Below are 19,175 nucleotides of genomic sequence, written 5' to 3'. Positions count from 1 at the left end.
TAAAGGTCACTGCAGGTGTTGTTCAGACTTAACTGTCAAAGTGCTTAATTAATGGGACACTCCTGAACAGGGTAATTTGTTCTGTTGAAGTGTCCTCAGCTCCCCACTTGAAATATCAATGAATAAACTTCTACAGGAGGGAATATACTGTTGATGCTCAGAAGATCACGGATGCACTGAACATAATCAGATGTCAAGATACAACATCGGTTGATCCAAACAAAATCAACTCAACTACTTTTAAAGGTCGATTTATTATAAAAGTTATTTTATAAGCAAAAACATTTGAAGGTTTCAGGATCTCAAATGGGAGAATTTGCTAGATCTAGATCTAGAGCTTTAGATTTATCAATGTGCAAAATAAAAATGTCAAATCATGTCACTGAAAACTAACAAGCATTGGTCCAAGAGGCTGGGCCACACTCACAGTACTTCATGCTGACGATCCAGACATTGGCCGATTTCTCACACTTGACGTAGAAAGACACGCTGGGAATCTTAGTGTTAAACAAAAGCAGTCTCCTGCTCATCGACTTAATATCTCACCGCTTAATCTAAACAACTGTTGTAGAGCAAGTGTCACTGGAGCGGACAAGGATGCTCGTAATAAAAGAGGTTTGAGGTGAGCTCATCATCAAAAGGGCCACCAGTGAGAAATAACCCCCCCCTTCAACAGCTACTGCTCAGGGCTCTTGTTGAAGACACACACAGGCAGTGGCAGACTGTCAAGAGTGAGACAGTGTTAGCAGGTTGGCGTCTTGCTTCAAGAACAAGTAAGACAATGAAATATAACAGAGGAAGACCATAAGAGAACCATGTGATGAAAGACTATGAGGCAGGAATCACAACAGAAAGTTATGATACTGACTAAGGATGGATATTAAGGACCAGTCTGAAATTGTTACTGAGTCCTGATTGGTCAGAATTAAAAATACAGAGAGGCTCATGGGCAGTTAGCTTTGATTGATTCTAATATAGTTGATGAGTATTTCCCTCGCCAACTGACACTTGTTTTTTTTTTTTACATCTTAACATCTCTCTACGTGCGTGTATATGGATCCTAACGATGGCACGTCCAGCCTTTACGTCTGACGTTTTATTTACATTGAATCCACGCCTGCAGGCTGGAGTGTAATGTTATGGTTGAACTGGATGAGCTACTGGACACCAGTACTCACAACTAGAGTGGGATGAATGATTTTTGGTTGTGGTTGTTATTTTTCCACAGTAGGGAGATGACTTTGGCCCTCAATCCCAATTATCACATCCCTTCCAGAAGCACATGCTCATACCTGCTTGGTATGATGTTGAAATGAAAAACATCTGTATCAAAAGCGCCCTTAACTACTGATGGGTGGAGCAGTATTGCACAGGATCACTATCTCACAGTGACTGTCCACTGTGTCAGTGAAGGTCTGCCTTGACAGGTTGGGTTTGAAAGGAGAAATAGGGAGTGGGGGAGGAGAGAGAGAGAGAGATAGACCATGGACAGCAGTACACACTGTTGATTGTTAATTGTAACAGTGAAAATAAAAACAGTTATACCCATTGGTAATGGTGTTATTGTGTTAATTGTTATAGTGGAAATAATCATACTAATGCGTACAGAAAGTCAAAATGTCTGCTCTGGAAAAGGTCAATGGTGACTAGGGGAATTAATGGATGTGGCTCTAAGAGAAGATTGCTGATTCTACACAGTAATTTATTTTTATCTTTAGCTGTAATGTTGCATTTTAAATCTAAACTGAGATGTAAACATTGATCAGTTTCCTTCTTTTGCTTTTATTTTAACCCTGGAACTGTTTTGCTTTCAGGCAGCTCTGCCTTTTTTTTTTTTTTTCCAGTTTATGGCTGTTTGACTGACGGGGCGGACATGTTTGTGTTACTGCATATTACAAAGGCTTCGTCTGACCTCTACTTTCCGTGGATTTCTCAGAAACTGAAAGCACCCGATAATGCAGTAAACACATGACCTCATTCTCACATCTACTTTAACTTAAGGTAAAAGACTAAAGGTCCAACACTGGCCTAGTTGTTGGTGAGATCATCCCGTGAGCGTTCAGGTTCAGTGCAGCTGAATGTACGTCAACAGTTTTGTATTCTTTCAAAGAGAGAGAGAGAGAGAAACCAAATCCCTGTTTACTCTGTGTGATTTGCCTGTGGACAGATGAGCAACAACTAAACATGTGACACTCAATTCTTCAAAGAGAATCAGAATACACGGCTGGTTCTATTACCTGCTGTACCCTGCGTGCAATGTACAGAACTATTGTTGCTATCTTAACAAATTATCCGGTAACCAATCAGATGTGGACTTGTCCACTGTGCATGAATCATGAGCATAGTTCCTTAATATTCATGACAAAACAACAACTGCAACTTTTATACTGCACAGAGCTGACGGGGACCAGTATGAAACAAGGTGGATCCTATCACACACCCGCAAACACAAACAAAAACACACACACACACACACACGATGACATCACAATCTAGCAGTCCAACAAAAAGCTGGTTGCGTCAGCTGTACCCATTTCTAGCTCATTGTATCTACTGTTGTGTTGTCTTGTGTTGTTTGACTATTTGTAGCTTATTGTTGTCTCCTTTTAAACGGGACATCTGGGTATTTTTTTAGCTAAACGTATTGCACATCACAATCAGTGCATTTCAGTATTTTACTCTACTCTGATATCTGTGGTTTTATGATACTGAAAACTGACTGTTTTAATTACACTGCACACGTGAAGCCAAACTACAGGCAGAGTTTAGCAACAGCTATAAGCTATAAACACCAGATTCATGCTTTGTACCGGAACTGTACTGTTTATGTTCATATGTACATATGTACTGTTTATCTAATAGTGTATAGAAACTTGCATTGCATGCTTTTATATCCAGCAGACCTGATGCCTGTAATTCTCTCCTACTGGTCTACCCAAAAACATTATAAACCGGGTTCAGCTGATTCAGGATCTGCAGCCCGAGTGCTGACCAGGACCAAAAGGAGACAACAAAGTTTCCATAGTGATTTTAAAATCCTTTTACTTGTTTTTAAAGCACTTCAGGGTCTTGCACCAGCATATAGTATGTTTCACATGCTTACAGCTTACGAACCTGTACGACTTATTTGTTCCAAAGTGCAGGATTCAAACCTTTGGCGAGGCAGCTTTTAGCTTTTATGCTCCGAGCTGATGGAACAGTCTGAGATTTTCTTACAGTTTTTTTTTGTTTGCTAATGTTATTATTGCTTTTTTAATCTATTTTTATCATTATCATTATTATCATTTTATCAAATATCACTTCAGTCTTCTGTGAATCACTTTGAACTGCACTAACCTGTATGAAAAGTGCTATACAAATAAGGTTTGATTGGTTGATAATGATTCTAATGCCATTTAAAGTATTCAGCAATATCCAGTATTGCATGAAAGCACACACAACAGCACTGTTCACTAGGGGAACCACTGAGATGTCATATTTCCCATAGTTGAGCTGTTTTGAAACCCGATCGCTCCCATGTGTGTAACTTTTTCATGAATACGTGATTGATGTCACCACACATTCCTCGCCACCACAAGCCAGGGGACAAAGGTCGTTTCTCCTCCTCTACCTGCTCTTATGTGTACAGGGAAGTGCACCCCGTGAGTCAGTGGATCAGCATCCCACTTAGCCCTGCCCTTGTTTGTTAAAGCTGGCTAAATGTGAAACTGAACTATCTGCTGACCCCACCTCCACCCACACGTCCTCCTCTGTCTTTTTCTACTGATACTACAGAAGAACGCGCCACTGTAGAAGTCATTCAGATCATCTCATACTACTCTTATGAAGCAATTACATCGCACCAATTCAACTTGGTGTTTTAAATATGTTGCTTTACATGGACAAGAAAACTTACAAAGTTGAGTTCACAAACTCTGAACCAACCTTGTTTATTTCTGCTCGCTCTTGGCAGCGAGACCACTCAGAAATTAAAAAAATCCACTGCCAGTCTAGTTTTTTAATGTCGGTATCTCTTGGGAAATCAAGACTTATTTTCTCTCACTCAACATTTATGTGATTTATGTGTTTTTTTTTCCATAAACCGTTTTATTGCAGTCAAATATTGGGCGGGGGTCAAATATCGGGTGATGTTTTTTCCATGTTTGTCTGCAGAGCCAGCTGGGCACTGGGCAGGACTGGGACACTTTGGCACACAATATGGAAAGCCTTTCAAAAAAAGAGTCCAACATAAATGCTCCCAGTGCTTTATTTTTCCAAAACATACTGATTACTCTGATGTTAGCCACCAGTCTGAGAATCTATGCAAAAAATCTCATTGTGTATAAATGAGCTCCGGGAGACTAAGTCCCGGTCACATGTATGGCCAATACATGAAAGACATAGCCTGGAGAGATACTGTTTGTGTTGCCTGGATACACTTTGTGATTGAAAGATGATTCAAAAGTTACTGTATGTACAGACGTAGGGTTGGAAGAACAATGCGCACACAAGGCTTACTATTATGAGTACCGCCTTGGGAATTTCAAAAATCTCTCCTCTCCATAAATAGAGATGAGGCAATAATGTGCTTATTGGCTAATATCAGCTTTAACTGTAGAGCTCGTTTTCACACCAGCAGTTGTTGTTAATTATTTTTAGGGCATTTTACTCAAATAGCAGGTTAACATTTTTTCGAGTTTGTCATAAAACAAGACTCACACACCACTTTGTACATTAAAAGAGTTATTGCGTACTCTAATAATTCCTTCTCTCAATATTGGCTGTGAATTGATCCCTTCCAGGAAGTGTTCTCTTTCAAGAGTAACTCCAGTTCAGCTGAAACGAATGAGACTTCAGCAGTTGGCATTAGTTACATCAGATACAGTAGGTATCTTCCACAGTCACAACTCTTTTAGTACAAAGTTTGCACACTGTGTTTTGTCAGACACATATGGGTGAGTATTGTTATAAGACAGTGTTTTGTTTGTTTCATTTTTTCTTGTTTATTATTTTTCTCTAGTTTTATTATAATTTATTTTTTCTTCTGATGTATAACATTCCTATTTTTGTTACTATTTGCTCAATTTTTTTCTATTGTGATCTGCAATTATTATGAAAGTGACCTGTGCTTCTTGATTGTATTGTAAAGATTGAAATGATGTTGTAATGTTATGATCAGACTAGAAAAACGGAACTTATCCTTTAATATAACTGTCTAACCAGCAACAGACAAAAGTAACTTGGTCTTTATAAAAGACTTATTTACAATGTGGTTTATGAATCTGACATACACATACATTTGTATTAAGACTTAAAAACACAGGTTAACAGCTGATTTGGAAAACAGTGCATCTGAATGATAAAAGACACAAGGCCAAAAGTTTGACACAGTAAAATCAGAACCCCCTCATCACTGTAACAAGGACTGGAAAACACCTCTACTCAAGACTTTACATTTAACATTACAGATTTCAAATTGCTCAAATAAATCATACAAATAAAAGCGGATAAATAACGGCAAATTAAACCCACTGGAAATATAAAAGGGTACAAATGGCAGACTACACTTTCCAACACGGGAGGCCGCACAGTGAGCGTTTGCTGACATCTAGTGGCGTTTTGACGCAACTGAAAATATGTGCACACTTTAAAACAATGTAAAACGCAACAAATATATTTTAAATATTTGGTAGCATGACACGACTAACGCCACTATCTTACTCTGTGCTATTTAAAACTTATAGTTTCGTCGTTTAAAGAGACTACGCCGCTCATTACTGATAAGTTTACAGCAGCAATGTGCCGAGCTAAAGCCCAGCCACATTTAGCTTATCAGTAACTGTTGCTCCGGGCTAATAACCACTAATGGTTTGGCGCCGACGCTTCTGTCGGTATTATTAATTTTGATACTGCAGTTTTTGTGAGTTGGTCGAAGTCTGACTAGAAAGTATGGGCTCACCGTCGCAGACTCCTGTTGTTATTCTCGGGGGACGACTCTTCTTCAGCTGAAAACTTCCTCTTCAAGCTCCTGGAGCTCGGTTGTCTCTTTGGTTTCTCCCCGTTGGAGACATGAGCTGGGACCTCATCGGTTTCACCCATTTGAAATGTCACTAACACAGATCGGTGGTAATTACGTGTTACTGAAAGGGTTAAACAAAATAACAACAATAAATCTCACTAATACAACAGAGACTCGTGACTATTTTTGAATATGGCGGAAGTCCAAGTATTGACCAATGAGAGAATAGAGGAACTCGTTTCCGGGATGTCACAATAACTGGGCGGGGCGAGAGTAATTCAAGGGACCGTAGTGTCTGATAAAACGAAAATAATGTTATAATCAAACATATGAGACAAACAAATGAGATAATATAAAAATATGTGAAAAGTTGTGATATCAAAAAAGCCCAATATCTTTAAGAATATCTATGCACTTTAATAGTGGACTACTTTCTTGTTTCATTATGTTTATTTTTATTTTATATTTTTTCTTGTTTATTATAAGTGTATTATTTTTCTCAAGTTTTCTTTTTTTTTTCTCTCTGACCTATAATGTTCCTGTTTTTGTTACCGTTTGCTCAGTTGTTTCTATTGTGATCTGCAAATGCCCAAACGTGACTTGTGCCTTTTTTGAATGTATTATAAAGAATCTCATAAAAAGAAAAAAGAAAAAGATGCCGTAATGTTATAATCAGATATCAAAGAACTGGTTATCACACACAGATGCACACACACACAAACATAAAAACAGTAGTTATGGGGCAACTGAAGATGAGAGCATTGTTTATTACATAATCTACCAGACAGAGGACAATTGTTATATATACTTACATACTGTTATATACTGTTGTGGTATACTTTAGCCAACTGAGGTGACAGGTAAGTAGGTCCCTCAAAAATAAGTGCAACACATTAAAGACATACGGTGACTATTCAGTAGTATCAACTTGAACACAATCTGAACAGCCATAACTTATTGCATATAACTTAAAGATATTACCTGTCTTGTTTATAAAGATTAAAGCTGCTGATAAAAATGTATTCAAAAAAATTCGACCAGCACTCAATCTGATGCACACTCCTCACCAGCAACAAACACTGCTGGGGGTTAATGTCACTGTCCCGGCCAGGAGGCTCTGAGCTTGAGGAGAATCTGCACATCACAGGGTGCCAAGCAGTAAACCCCCAACTCATTCAACGCAGACTCGGGTGGAGGGTCCTCTATACCTCCCATATCTCTCGTCTCCTCCTCTGAGTCTTTAAGGAGATCCCTTAGCAGAATAGCAGAGCCCACATTCAGGCACAAGATGATGCACGCCTCCTTAACACTGTGAAGACACAGAGAGACACAGACTAATCATGATGCCGGTAGAACTTGGTCTCTTTATCTTCACTTGTCTTTCTTATAATCCTCATACCATGTTTTGTTTTTAGCTTGGTCATTCATTTTGTGATCATTACTATCGTCATAAACTGTTACACACATGATATATGCACTCTAACCCTAACCAGCAACATCCAGTTGTTGAAACATTTAGTCACATGTATGAGCCTGTGGTAAAAAAGTGTTACACATGTGCATGCACACACACGCATACTTGTTTGGGCGTTTTGAGCCACACACACACACACACACACACACACACTCACTGCTTAAAGAAGTTCTCAGGTCTTTTGCAGTAGTGACCAAACAGAGGAAACAGGTTTCTGGTCATGTCGAACTGAAGCTGAGCCGCGCCGCCGTCACTGAAGTGATTGGACAGGACCACCTGACAGAGAGAGAGAGACACAGGGAGCTCATTGTAACTGCGCTGATAGGAAATCACATGGATCTGCTGTTTATAGCAAGCATTACAACAGAACAGAAGCGGGGCTTTAGTGGGTATTCATCCCTTACATCCTGGTAGAGGAAGTTGTCAAGTCTCTCTGCCAGGCCCTGCCAGGCCAGCTGGAACAGAGAAAGACTCAGGACCTGATGAAGGTTCAACAGTCTGTCCCTCACACACAGCATCATGGGACATGCTGAACTGGACAGGGACATGGTGGACTGGTCGTGCTGGGATGGTAGAGATAACCACCTAAAGGAAAGCGAATAAGTGAGAGTTAATGTTTATTCTTTGGCCGTCCTGTTCAAATCCTGTTCACTCATGTCTCACCTGTCTTGGCCGTACGGTCTGGCTTTCTCTGTGATTTCTCTCATGGTCCATTCCAGCAGTCTTCCCATCATGTCTCCCTTCAGTCGATCCAGCAGAGCCAGCAGACCTTCAAACAGAGAGCCCTCCAGAGAAGCCAGGCGACCCACCTCCATCACCCCGAGATCTCCCAGCACCGTCTCCTCACCGAGGGAAACGGCCGCCTGCTGCAGCTGCAGGAAGAACTGAGGGGAGAGGAAAGGAGCTGGTAAACACAAACCTCAGTGAGAAGCAAAACCCAGGTCCAAATGTGTCCAGGTTTCTATGCTGTCATCGAATCCTTGCTCAGACTCACACTGGTCTTCACTTCCTGTTTGATCAGGCAGTTTCTGAATCAAATCGTGATTCTAGAAATTTAATTTGAACTAAATTGAAGAACTACTAATTTAATTATAATTGAGAAACCCAACTGAGAAGTGGCAAAAAACTGACACAAATGAAATAAATATAAAATGAATTGAATAAACTCCACTCACCACATTGTCTCCCCAGTCTCCCAGAATGGTGGAAATGTAGTTGACAGCATTAAGGATGGCACAATAACGGGCTCCGAGTGGACAGCGAGACTCCTCCTTCATCACCTGGCAAAGAAATACAATTTTTTAGATTTTACTGTGTTTTAAATGTATGTTTTCCGAGTCACAGTGTCTTCTATGTCGCTTCCGTTTTTTTCACCATTATTATGAATTATTATTATTATTTTATCATATCCTTTATTCAACCAAAAAGTCTCATTGAGATGAAAGTCTCTTTCTTTACAGTGACCAGGGCAAGGCAGAAGCATCAACAGTGTAACAACAGTAAACACAAACAACTGAACAAACAAGTGAACACAAATCCGGTTACTGTGCAACACTAAAATGATTTCGGTGCAAATTTAGGAGCAGTTACGTTCACCAACAGTACTGGTTTCTTGATCCTTTCAAACTGACATATATTCCTCCATAGTAATAAACTCAGTCCTTCTGCAGATTACCTGCAGATTATCTGGCTTACAGCTGTTACACCTACACCTCCTTACAACACACAACCTCCTTAGAATTCACAATGTCCCTCTGACATGTAAAAAACAGAGAGCAGCGAAACACTGACTTTCATCCTGGTGCTTCAAAGAAAAGTTTCTCCATGTTCCAACATGTCCAGTATCACCCAGTGAAAGCTTGTGTCTCCCTCCATCATTTCTTTAATGTTTTCCTCATAATCATAAGCCCAACACCTCACGTCTTCTTTTACTGTCCTTCCTTCATTGCTTGACTGTTTTCTCTTTATTAACACCAGCGTGTTTTTTTCATCATTACCTGGGTCAGTCGGATGCGGAAATCATCCACGAGTTCTCTCTGTAGCCCCAGGAACTTCAGTTGTGCTGAAGGACAGGGCAGGCCCCGGTACCGCTCTGAGAACAGCCACATGACAGAAAACACAAACAGAAGAAGAAAAAGAAGAAGAAGACAAAGGAGGAGGAGGAGAAGCAGAAGATGAAGAAGGAGGAGGAGGAGGAGAAGAAGATGAAGGAGGAGTAAAAGAAGGACAGGTATACCTGATGATGATTCCAGCCTCAACATTACTATATCGTCAGAGAATGGAGATTCATTTTGACTACGGTAACATGAAACTATAATAAATTATATTCTGAACTGAAGGTTTTTCTTTCCATCTGAACCCAGTGGAAAACATTCAGGATGTGGTACAATAGGAGGTGTTTGATGCAAAAAAAAAAAAAAAAGCAAACTGGCAGTGTCTCAATTTTATTGAGTGGAGTGGACTGATAGTCTTTACCAGTGATGACCTGCAGCAGAGTCATGAAGGTCTCAGCACAATCAGGAGCCTTCAGCTCATCCATGTCACTGATGTCTTTGTACTGAGAGCTCCACGCGCCCTCAGCTGACAGCATGGCGTCCATCTTCTCCACTGCCACTGTGTATACAGAGGGACACAGGGTTATAACAACAGCAAACTTACTGCGACCGTGATGATTGTGTGTGTAAGCATGTGACTGAAAACTCAACTGTTGTCTTTTATTTTTGAGTTCTGTGGATATCAACTTGGTAAGTTAGGAAGCTGTAGACGGATCAGCTACAGTTTGTCTTTGACTGTAGAACGTTGTAACTGTGTTAATCCGAACTGATTCAGCAGCACATTTTTACAGCGTTGTCTCCTTGAGTAAGGGTGGAATAGTTTGTATGGTGTAATACAAGTGTGTAAGGAAGAAACACAACTTAATTAATTATCTGAATTATTATAATAACAACACACAGGTGGCTGGCTAAAACCCTGTGTAGGTGATACAACATAAAATATGGATGGAAACTGATAAAAGTGGTACAAATGATGAAGTGGTGTAGTTGGTGTAGTAAAATTCACTTTGATACAAACATAAATTGTAGTTAACCTCATAACTAGAATTCGGGCCTCGTGGTTGTTTCCTCCACCAACCAGACAAATCGCAAGAAATATGGTCAGAGTCTTTTCTGAGTTACAGTGTTGAATGATAATAATTGTTGTATTGTAAATGTTTATGCAGAGCATTATGATGTCACAGTGAAGGTGACCTTTAAATGTCATCACTTCATCATTTTATCCTATTAGACATCTGTGTTACATTGTGTCATAATTAGTGAATAAATTTGTGAGTTATGGACAAAAATGTGTTTAATGAGGTCACAGTGACCTTTGACCACCAAATTCTAATCAGTTTATCTTTGAGTCCAAGTGAATGTTTGTGCCAAATCTGAAGGGATTGCCTCAAGGTTCTACTGAGGTATCATGTTCACAAGAATGGTACGGACATACAGACAACCCAAAAACAAAAAACCTCTGGCCCTGGCTGTCATCGACGCAGCGGCCTAATAAACTGAAGTAATAATAATGGAATAACTAAATTATGCCTTTGACTAACAATCACACAGAGGAACGAGTGACAGACAGCGCCAGTCCTGGCCTCATACTTGACCACTTACTCTTCCTCTCCACAGTAAGCCACTTCTGGAGCACTGCGTCGTCCAGCAGGAGGTGGAGCAGCCCGGGCAGCACCGCTGGGTAGTTCTGGTTGCTGCGCAGCTCCTTCTCAAACTGCAGCACCTCCTCCATCAAGTGACAGAAGAGCACATCATCATACAGCAGTCTGGAGGCATCGCTGGCCACTTTGTCCTGGACCAGACACAACAGGCCTCGACACAGCTCCACCTGTACACACGCACGCACGCACGCACGCACGCACACGCGCGCGCACACACACACACACACACACACACACACACACACACACACACACACACACACACACACACACACACACACACACACACACACACACACACACACAGCAACGTCAGCAACACATCTTGGAGTAGTGTTCAAAAGATATTACATCATATGTTGTAATAAACACAATGTCAACAATACAGAGGTTTGGAGTCCTTGATAACCAATCATTGTTTCAGTTGTTTTATATAAATATTACATACATTACAATTAAATTTCAGTTAACGTCTTAAAGCAAGAGTGGGTCGGAACCTAGTATCATTCTGGCCCATCTATGGTCAAATGATTTTATAACTGCGACATCGTCTGATAAAATAACCAAACACATAAATAAGATCTGTGATTTCAGCTGTGCCTACTATAACATGACTCAGAGTGAGTGTTTTTTTCTGCTTTTATTACAGTCATAGTGAGAGAGAGAGAGAGAGAGAGAGAGAGAGGATGACACGCAGCAAAGGGCCACATTACTGGGTCACATCATGTTTTGTGAGATCCCTGTGATCTTGATCTTTGACCTTTGACCTTTGACTACCGAGATCAATCAGTTCAACTTTTGAGTCCAAGTGAATGTTTGTGCCAAATTTGAAGAAATCCCCTCTAGTCTTACTGAGACATTGTGTTCACAGACGGACGGACGTACAGATGGACGGACAACCCACCTCCGGCCCTGGCTGTTGCCTGTGCGGAGGCATTGAAATACCTGTGTGGACCACACTTAACCAGAGAGGATCAAAACAATCAAGTAGTCGTTGTAGAAGAACATACCCTGGCACTGATGGCGGCCCCGGCTCGGTCCAGGATAGGTTGGATCTTTTCCTCCATGAAGGTGGAGCTGTTCCCCATCCACATCAGAACCTGTGTGAGGTACCACTCCGGCTGGAAAAAAAAAAAAAAAAAAACACAGACAGAGGATGAGTTGGAGGTTTGAGAGATTTTCTCCTGTGTGGGAACATTCAGCCTCTCACTGATCCACTTGTCTGTGCTTGTAAAATTAAAAAATAAAGAATCATATGCATTTGTGTCTAACTTCACTGTGTGTGTGTGTAAGACCTTGCTGAGGGAGTTGGTCTGTCGATTCCCGTAGAAGTGGTATCTGAATCTCCTGCTGAGCGGCAGCAGCATGATCTGGATGGGCAGACAGAGGGGAGGAGCCTGAGACGGAGGTGTGGCTGACGACGCAGGCTGGGCAGAGGGTGCACCGTGACCGGAGGCCAAAGCCCTCTGAGATATGAGGTCATCACTGTCAGGGGACGTTAAAGAAACGAGCACATGCAGTGTCCTGGTCTCACACCATCACACAGTGCAGTCAGAAAGTATTCAGACCCCCTCAGGTTTTTCATGTTTTATCGTTATGCTTAAGCTAAAGTAAAAAAATAATTTTCCCTCATCAATCTACACTCAATATTCCACAATGACAAAGTGAAAACTGAATTTTTGTAATTTCTGAAGATTTATTAAAAAAATTAAAACTGAAATATCACATTGACATAAGTATTCAGTCACCAATCTGCAGCAGTTCCTTCCTCCTCATGGTTTCTGCTCTGATCTACATTGTCAGCTGTGAGGCCTTATATAGACAGGGGTGTGTCCAATCAGCTGAGTTTACCACAGGTGGACTCCAACCAAGGTGTAGATGATCAAGAAAAATGGGAGGAACCTGGACTGAATTTAAAGTGTCTGAATACTTATGCCAATGTGTTTTCATTTCTAGTTTTCATAAATTTCTAAAATTCTGTTTTTGCTTTCAACATAACATAATGTGAAAAAAGTGAAGGGGTCTGAATACTTTCTGAAAAGTTTGAATCCTGCTGGGAATCCTGCTGTTTCATGTCACCCTGTCCCCCTCTACTTTACAACTACCGTCATCAATTTGTTAAAAACTACAATAATGATACTCATGCTTTAAAGATTGGAAGATGCCTGTACATAAAAGAGCAATACATACTGTATGTAGCGATTATTTGCAGCTAATCTTCGTTAGAGGTCTACAGAACATAGATGTGAAGAAAGTGAAGGATACGAGGTCTGCAGGGCGAGTAGCTGAGTGACGAGCAGCTCCAGCTGACTGTTGATCTCCTGACCGTTGGCAGTGGGTGTCAGTGACTGAGTTGGAGGGGAGATGATCGGCCAGTGAAGCTGAGTCAAAACTTTCTCAAAATCACTGTGGAAGGAAGAGGAGGACTGAGCTCATATGGTGAACACAGCATAATGATACAGTATTTATAGAGTATATAAAAGAACACTGTGTGGGGGGGACTGGGTGGAGGTTTACCTGGACAGTCGGTCTTTGATAATCTTGTGCCAGAAGTGAAGTGTTTCTCGGAGGAAGTCCTGGAGGTGAGAGCATCCAGATTGGTTGAGTCCAGCATCCAGTGCAGCCATGCTGTCTACTGCCCTGATGGCCTCCCAAACACTGCTGGTCATCAGACACTGCTGGACTGCAGCACTGCAGACACACAACACTTCACACATTACTGCTTCTGTCAGCCCACAGAAGACTGAAGGCAGGAAGAACGCTTTTTAAAGGTCAAACTAAAACTCAGCATGTCTCACTGCCCTTTCTCTCCAGGGTCTTAGAAAAAGTTAGTGTTGAACTGACTGCCCTTCTTAGAGTCATGAATGATCTGCTGGTTGAAAATCTTCACTTTCAGTTCTATTAAATTCAAGTTATCTAACTGTTGGTAAATCTGTTTTATTGGAACATCTCCACCTCTGGGTTGGCATCTCTGGTTCCCTTATAAATTGGTTTTATGCTTATTTACAAGATACATTTCTTAATGTGGGCAGGTCACGGTCATCCTCTGTGAAGATGACCTGTGGAGTCCATCAGGTGTCTGTCCTTGGGCCTCTATTCTTCTCTCTATACATGTTACCACTGGAGCATGTCATCTGGAGACATAATGTCAGCTTTCGTTTCTATGTAGATGACACTCTCTTCTCATCTCTCTTTTAACCTAACTCATTCTTACTCATTCAGATAAGACTGAGGTAATTCCTAACTACTATTGGCCCTGACAAAGTAAATGCTTGTACCTCTCATTTCCAAAAATCTTGGTGTCACCTTTGATAACCTCCTCAGTTTGAACAAGCATGTCAATATAGGACTTAGGGTTTGAATTCACTTTCAACTTTAAGTCACTTCTTAAAACCCATTATTAAACTAAGTCATCATCCTGATACTTATTTTATCAACTATTTCAAACATTTAAGAATATTCTATTACTCTACCTCATTTGTAGTACTTCTGCTCTTTTCTCATCTTTAATGTTGTATAATCTTTAACCTGTTTTTAATTGTTTTCTATTGTTTTTATTTTGTCTTGTAAAGCACTTTGTAGCTATGTATTGAAAGATGCTAAATAAATAAAGCTTATTATTATTATATCGATGTTATATTCTAAAGCTAATGGCGGTGATGCAGGTGAGAAAATAGTTTACCATATGAGAAAAAACCTCTCACGAAGAGAACAGCAACAATGTTAATGAATCTCAACTATTTGGATACATTATTTAAAGTACCTGAGTTCCTCTATATGTTGAAGGCAGCGTAGGTATTTCATGTGTCTCTCTATGGTGTCGACTTGGTTAAGCGTCTGGCCAAGATTGTCCATCCAAGGCTGGGCTCCCTGTAGGTGCTAGAAGACAGAATCATTAACTATGACAAACAACTGCTTATGGCTCCTAGAAAGTGAAAGGACTTTATAGTCTCCGTCAGACATGGACTGGAATATTTCTGGCTTGCAAGAGGCAACTCTAAATCCCTTTTATTGTCAGTGACAGCCGTTCTGGAGAACAGCAATAGCTTATAAAATAAGCTCTTCTGAGTTGTGTACATTGCAGCATGATGAATGTGAATTTGTTTGTGATCCACAACACAAGTGCGCAAAATGTCTTGGGCTTAAAAAGAGGCAGCATTGACATTAAAAGAACATTTCATTTACAATAAATAATGGTTAATTCACATAATTTGACTGTTTTTGCAGGTTTTATTATTATGAGAAGCTGTTGTGCACACCTTCTAGTAAATGTTATATTGTAGTGAACACTGTGCTGTTTTTTGTCCAACTACTATTTTCAAGGTAAATAATGAACAATCAAGCCAAATAGCCGCTTGTGTGACAACATGAAACTGATCTTTCACCGACCATTTGCCAAATAGAAAAATGTCTGTTAATGCCCGATATCAGTGCTTGTGTATCTGTGATATGATTAATAAGATCAGACTAATGGAATCTACGTTATCAGAGAGTGTTGCACACTGCCTTGTCTCGTGGTGTGTCTCTACCTGGTGCAGTGAGTTGGAAATGAGCCTCTCCTTCTGCTGCAGGTCCTCCAGGGAACATCTGGCCTCTTCAGCAGCAGACAGAGCTTCAGAGACTTTAGGAGGCACAGAGCTGGAGACAGTAAGAACCTGAACAACAGAAAATATAGAGTCACTGCTCGTGTTTGACACAGTAACAAGTCTTGTGGTCAGTTGGCTTTACAGCTACCAGACTGAAGAAAACCTGCAGTCAGCTTGCTCTAATGTTGACACTGATTTACTGGATTGTGCCGTCAAGTGGGAAAAATGTAAAAAAATAATAGGCTAACATGACATCAGAAGAACATCTCCTTAACAATAAGTAATTGTTGATTCACAGCAGGTTTTAGTTTCTTTTAAATTAGAAATAAAAATGCAATGAAAAATTTACAACACATAGGGTTCTAAAAACCTGCATATCCTTAGCATTTGCTGTGCGTAACTGGCAAAAATGAGGCAACATTTGGCCTCTATGGCGCAAAGTTTTTTTCAATCTGATTAAATGTAGAGACAACTGCAGTGAATTCATTAATAAACAATTAATTATTTGTGTGCACAAGCTGCCACCACAGACGTGCCATGCCCAGGTGGTGCAGCAGGTATTGAGTGCAAGAAAGAGTCACGAGCAGAATCTGTTCCAGGACTGAGTGAAATCAGCTCTTCTAAAAAGGTAAGGCTTTAATCAGTGTGTGTGTGCATGCGTGTGTGCGTGTCAGGAGGGTGAGAGGTGTCACCAAAATACCAAGTGCACACACACACACACACACACATGTACTCACTTTTGCCTTTGCATGTGTGTGTGTGGTAGTGCTACTTGAAATGACCCTAATACACACACACACACACACATTCGTTTGCTTTTTAACTTTTTTCCATTAACACACGTTCGTGCACTGATCCTTCAAACACAACACAACTGCACAAGGAGTTTATTAATCTATTTATTCAAAACAATGTTTGATTCGAGATTCATCATTTTAAGCCCTGTATAATATTCCTATCATATCCATACACAGACTCGATACATTATTTCTCAAATATTCCTCAAATAACTTAGGATAATTTAAGTGCTGTCATATTGACTGTCCAACATTGTGTTTGTTTTAATTTAACTTTAACAAACCTTTCATTGTGGCTCAACAGTCAGTATAATATTAAAGGGCTATAAAGTGACTGTGAGTCTCTGTCCTTTGTTGTTCTTTGCTCTGCTGTTGTTGCTGGTTGATGATGTGACAGAAAAGAATTGTCACAGATTTCGAAGAAGACATGACATTTATATCTGCTGTGGTTCAGATGTGTTATTCATTCTCAGAGCTTCTGTAATATTTATTTGTAAAAAAAACACTAAAAAGGTACAAACACACCAGCAACAGTGACAGTTTACTCTGAATAAAGCAGAAATGTAATAGAGTAGTCTGTGATTTGGGTGGAGTATTGGTGGGATAGATATGAATACACAAAATATCAGACAAGTAAACATATAAATAAATATATATAAATATATATATGTATGCACCGTATAAATATTGGCAAGTACAGATGTACAGATTGTCATGTTTAAGACTACATCCATTTAATTTTAGATTTACACACTATCATTTAATTTGCTAGATAATTAGCTGCGTTTGTTCATCAATGCACAGTCAATGTATAAATGTTGTTTGTTCTTTATCATATGATCTCTGACTCCTTTAAAGTAATCATTAGCAATCATTCACTATTTTCCCTGCTAACAGGCCGAGCGCTGCTGTGGCTCACCTACTGCTTTCATTTGTAGTTTGTCTCCTCCGCACCATCCTAGACATGGTGGACAAGGAAATGTCTTGACATACATTTATGAAATGTGGGGAATTTAAAACAGTAAACACAACCTGCAAACTTTGATCCAAGCTGGGGATTGTTTTGCATGACCCTCCGTACTGGTTGCACTGTCATGAATGCAGCATCTCTGAATAGGAGTACCTCTGGCATATTATTTGTTGAGGTAAAATAGGACTATGTGCTTATGTATAAGGTCAGGTATGTCAAAAAGTGACCAAAATATTCAGGTGATCTTCCCCTGATTCATCAAGTTTCATCAAGGTGTCGAGGCCTGAGGTTGGCACTGTGTAGGTCCTGTAAACAAGGCAGAACAGTCCTGATTCACACCTGCCTAAGCCTGTCTGGGTTTGCTTCAGTAGCATTTTAGAAAGCAGCTCCTACATTCAGATCACAACTTATTAACTGGATCATATATTATAGAGTGGGTGGGCTTCAAGAGTTGTAAACATGTCATCTCCCGTGCCCTGTGGACGACTAGCAGAGAGGGCTAAACACAAGGCAGAGTCTCTGCTCTGCTTCAAAGTATGTGAATGAAAAATGAGCCTACAGTATTCAATGTTATCACTTGTACTGTTTCTTTACGACCTACTTTGAGTGAACGTGACAGTGGACCAGGGAGAAGCACCGCGAAACGAGATAGACACACTATGCCATTAACAATATGAACTATCTCCAGTGACCTGCTCTTCAGATTCAGATGTATTTCGAAGGTGTTTTGCTCCATGTGAAAACCTGTCAAAGCTGTGAGCTCACCTGTTCCTCCAGGACGCTGTTTTCCTCTCTCAGCTTCTTCAGCAGGTTTCCCACATTCTTCAGTGATTTCAGGTCGTTGCCGACTTCTCTCTCCAGAAAATCCACCACAAAGTCCTGCAGTGTCCCCGAATCTGCTGACACGGGTTCGCCATGTTGGCTGTAAGCGGGGTCTGAAAAAGTGTCAGTCAGTTTGTTCATTGTTTGCTCTGCTGCTGTGAGCGCCGCCATCTTTCCCCCCACAACGCTGTCAACAAACTTCCCAGGATGGTACGGAAGAGGTGGCGCTCGTTTCCTTATCTGTGCGTGACGAGCGGGCGGTCACGTCGCTGGTTACGTGGCGTGCTCAGTGACTGTATTTTGGTGTCCCCAAGTTTTTATTTAGTCCTCGTCCATCTGTGGTTTCAAATAAAGTGAAGTTGATATAAGTGTCTTTCTTATTCTGTGTATTGAAACGTGGATTCTTGCACACCTTCTCCACCAACGCTGTATCTCGGGGGACATACTAAGGGATAAAACAAGGACACCGTTCTCTTGCTGCGTCGGCACAAGGGAGTCCGCTGTGTATACGTAATCATTCACGTCATAGACCACACGTCCACAAATCCATACATCCATTCAATAAAAAAAAGGAAAGGATATGACAGAAAAAAATACATTCATTCAATTTTTTTCTGTTTCTTCCTATAAAAGAATTCTTTATTTTCATCTCGGCTCATAAATGGTTTTTGGATGTATATGCATGCTTTACATTACAGGCTGTAAATTACAGTTACATACTGGTATATACAATGTTTTATATATAATATACTTGGTACCTATAGTAGGACAAATATAGAAGAACAGGGGAAGAGAGAGAGAGAAAGAGGAAAA

The 19,175-nt window shown here is 40.4% G+C and overlaps 2 protein-coding genes across 3 annotated transcripts in view; both read right to left on the bottom strand.

Annotated features, from left to right (window-relative positions):
• Positions 1-6,166, bottom strand: part of net1 (neuroepithelial cell transforming 1) — a 34,409-nt gene extending 28,243 nt beyond the window's left edge. The window contains exon 1 of one of the 2 annotated variants that reach the window (XM_056367608.1): positions 5,939-6,166. In XM_056367608.1, coding sequence (XP_056223583.1) covers positions 5,939-6,078 — 140 coding nt within the window. In that variant the 5' untranslated portion in view covers positions 6,079-6,166. The remainder of the gene's footprint in view (positions 1-5,938) is intronic. The other variant, XM_056367609.1, reaches the window with a different exon arrangement.
• A 579-nt stretch (positions 6,167-6,745) lies between these two features.
• On the bottom strand, positions 6,746-18,564 carry rint1 (RAD50 interactor 1). The gene is made up of 15 exons (XM_056367607.1): positions 18,306-18,564; positions 15,717-15,842; positions 14,951-15,066; positions 13,705-13,878; positions 13,453-13,593; positions 12,483-12,672; positions 12,198-12,308; positions 11,129-11,354; positions 9,948-10,085; positions 9,470-9,564; positions 8,648-8,752; positions 8,136-8,356; positions 7,877-8,057; positions 7,630-7,748; positions 6,746-7,307 (listed from the first exon to the last, which is right to left on the bottom strand). Exons 1-15 carry the CDS (start codon positions 18,531-18,533, stop codon positions 7,094-7,096), a joined length of 2,385 nt encoding a protein of 794 aa, XP_056223582.1. The 5' UTR covers positions 18,534-18,564; the 3' UTR covers positions 6,746-7,093.
• Between the last annotated feature and the right edge of the window lie 611 nt (positions 18,565-19,175).

This window comes from Seriola aureovittata, chromosome 22 (assembly GCF_021018895.1).
Source record: "Seriola aureovittata isolate HTS-2021-v1 ecotype China chromosome 22, ASM2101889v1, whole genome shotgun sequence".
Lineage (NCBI taxonomy): Eukaryota > Metazoa > Chordata > Actinopteri > Carangiformes > Carangidae > Seriola > Seriola aureovittata.
This window is presented reverse-complemented; position numbering and strand designations above follow the sequence as displayed.